Here is a 2,356-nt window from a genome sequence, read left to right as displayed (position 1 = left end):
TCCCCGTTGTTGAGGACAGTGAGTTCGCAATCATCAATCACTTGCTCAATCATTCTCCCTCGCGCATTTATACTATTCGACCCCCAGAGCGGGTGGTGAGCATTTATGTCCCCGACGAGTAGCATAGGTGTAGGAACTTGGTTGATCATAGAGGTCAATTCCGGGGCAGTGATGGACTTCCCGGGTGGCAAGTATATGTTCAGGATGGAAATATTGAGTGGGGGACCTACCTGTATTGCGATGGCTTCAAAGTCGCTGCTGACTGCTATCTCGTTGTAGTCCAGTCCAATTCTTACTGCGGTTATTACCCCGCCGGCTGCTTTTTTTCCGCTGTCTCGTTGGTGGTGGACGCTATTGTATCCGCTGATTTTTGCTTGACTTTGGCTGGAGCACATGGTCTCTTGAAGACATACGATGAGAGGCTGTTGTTCTGTGGTAAGGATCTTAACTTCTGGTTTTTTCGCGCGGAGACCTTGGATATTCCAAGATACGATGGTTGAATTTCTTGTTTGTACTTTTGCATTATTTTGTATATGCATTGCTTTTATTTTATTATTATTATGTTAAACTGCTCCGGCTCAGATCTCCATTTCACTGTCTTCTGCTTTCGAACTTTCGGTGTCGTGTTGTATTGGTTGTACTTTTTTGGGTCTTCCCCTTCCTCGTTTCTGTTGGGTTTGGTTGAGTTTATCATCGCTGCTGATCTGGTACGTGTATTCCTTTTTTGTCCTTTTCGGTTTTGGGGAGGGTGACGGTGGGTCGTTTTGCTGGTCTTTGTCACTTGCTTGGTATCGAGTATCGTATTGCTTGGAGTGTCCCTGTTTCGCACTATTCTGAACTGCATGTTCGGTAGATTCCTTGGTCGCTTGATCCATTATATATGAGGTCATAGGTACTGCTTGTGGTTGTGGGCGGGGATTTGCTTGTGAAATTTGAGTTGGTTTAATCGTGGGGGTTTGTGTCTGCTCGATGGTTCGTTTTAATTCGGAAAGAGTAGTTGGGATGGTCTGCGAATCTCCACAGCTGCATTTGCATTTACATTTGCGGGTTCCAGCTGCTACCACATTTGCAAAACTTTGTTCGGGTTGCGTCCTACGATCCACGATTTTCTTCGCCTCCCAATATGATATGCCATTATCAATTTTCACTCGGACGATGTCGTTTTCACGCTGCCAGATTGGGCAGTCTACGCTGATTGTTGAGTGATTTTGCTTGCAATTTGCGCACTTAGCTGGCCTTTGACAGTTATCTCCATGGTACTGTTCACTACAATTTGCACACACTTTTTGTTGTTTACAGTCTTTCCCCAAGTGGCCATACTGCATACATTGAAAGCAGCGCATCGGTCGTGGGTAATACGGCCGCGTTACTACGTTTTGGAAACCAACTTTGATGTCTTGTGGCATTATGGCCTTTGAAATTGTCAAAATAAAAGTCGAGGTTTTAACCATACTATCCCCTTGTTTACGCATGATTCTATAGACCGTTGTGACTCCTTGGTCTCGCAGATTTTCCAAGATCACTTCATCATTTTCATCCTGTAGATCCCGACAAGTGATAACAACTCGGCACGTATTCAGGCTCCCATGCTCAGCAACTGCGATATTTATATCGTTCGACATGCGTTGAAGATTCAACAGTTTTTCAGCTTGTTTGTCTGTTTTCGTGTGAACCAACAATTTGCCGTCTTTGATTCGTTTCACGTTGGTCACCTCGCCACAGCAATTTCTGATGACCTTGTCAATCAGAAACGGTGAAACTTTTTCCAACGTTTGGCCTTCGTCCTTGCGTTGGATGACAATGTAGCGTCCTTCAGTTCGTTGGGGTATCAAACCTAACGCTGGGAACCCCCTTCCACTCATCGCAGGAACTCCGCCACTGCCGCCGTGAGGCGACATGGCCCTACTCGCTTTTGCTCACTTTGTGTGATCGCTTTTTATCCGTCTGTTTGTGTTATTTCGTTGCCTTTCTATTCACTTGCGTGGTGTCGCTCAACAGTCGGGATGCTCCGTGCTTTGTTGTGGTGAACAAAGCACCTTAGCGTAGAATTGAACTGGCTTTATTTCGTCTCCAGGCACTTTTTTCCACTTCACTCCAATTCGATGTGATGAATTTGTTGATTATCTATCGCGTGGGAAAATTTCCCGCGGATACACAAACTAACACTATAGAAAAATCGTTATCTTAATCCGGCACAATAACCGCGTCGACGCACTGTTTATATCCCGAACTCGAATGAATTTAAAAATTTAAAAATTTAAAAATTTAAAAATTTAAAAATTTAAAAATTTAAAAATTTAAAAATTTAAAAATTTAAAAATTTAAAAATTTAAAAATTTAAAAATTTAAAAATTTA

At 43.0% G+C, this 2,356-nt stretch overlaps 1 protein-coding gene across 1 annotated transcript; it reads right to left on the bottom strand.

The window, feature by feature from the left end:
- Nucleotides 1-578: 578 nt before the first annotated feature.
- LOC131675917 (uncharacterized) lies at nt 579-1,898 on the bottom strand. The gene has a single exon (XM_058955045.1). It carries the CDS (start codon nt 1,896-1,898, stop codon nt 579-581), a length of 1,320 nt encoding a protein of 439 aa, XP_058811028.1.
- Nucleotides 1,899-2,356: the final 458 nt, after the last annotated feature.

The sequence above is a fragment of the Topomyia yanbarensis genome, chromosome 1 (assembly GCF_030247195.1).
Source record: "Topomyia yanbarensis strain Yona2022 chromosome 1, ASM3024719v1, whole genome shotgun sequence".
Taxonomy (NCBI): Eukaryota; Metazoa; Arthropoda; class Insecta; order Diptera; family Culicidae; genus Topomyia; species Topomyia yanbarensis.
The sequence above is the reverse complement of the archived record's forward strand: the minus strand, read 5'-3'. Positions and strand labels throughout refer to the sequence as shown.

Coding starts and splice junctions, on each gene's coding strand:
- LOC131675917 (XM_058955045.1), bottom strand. CDS start 1,898: ATGTCGCCTCACGGCGGCAGTGGCGGAGTTCCTGCGATGAGTGGAAGG.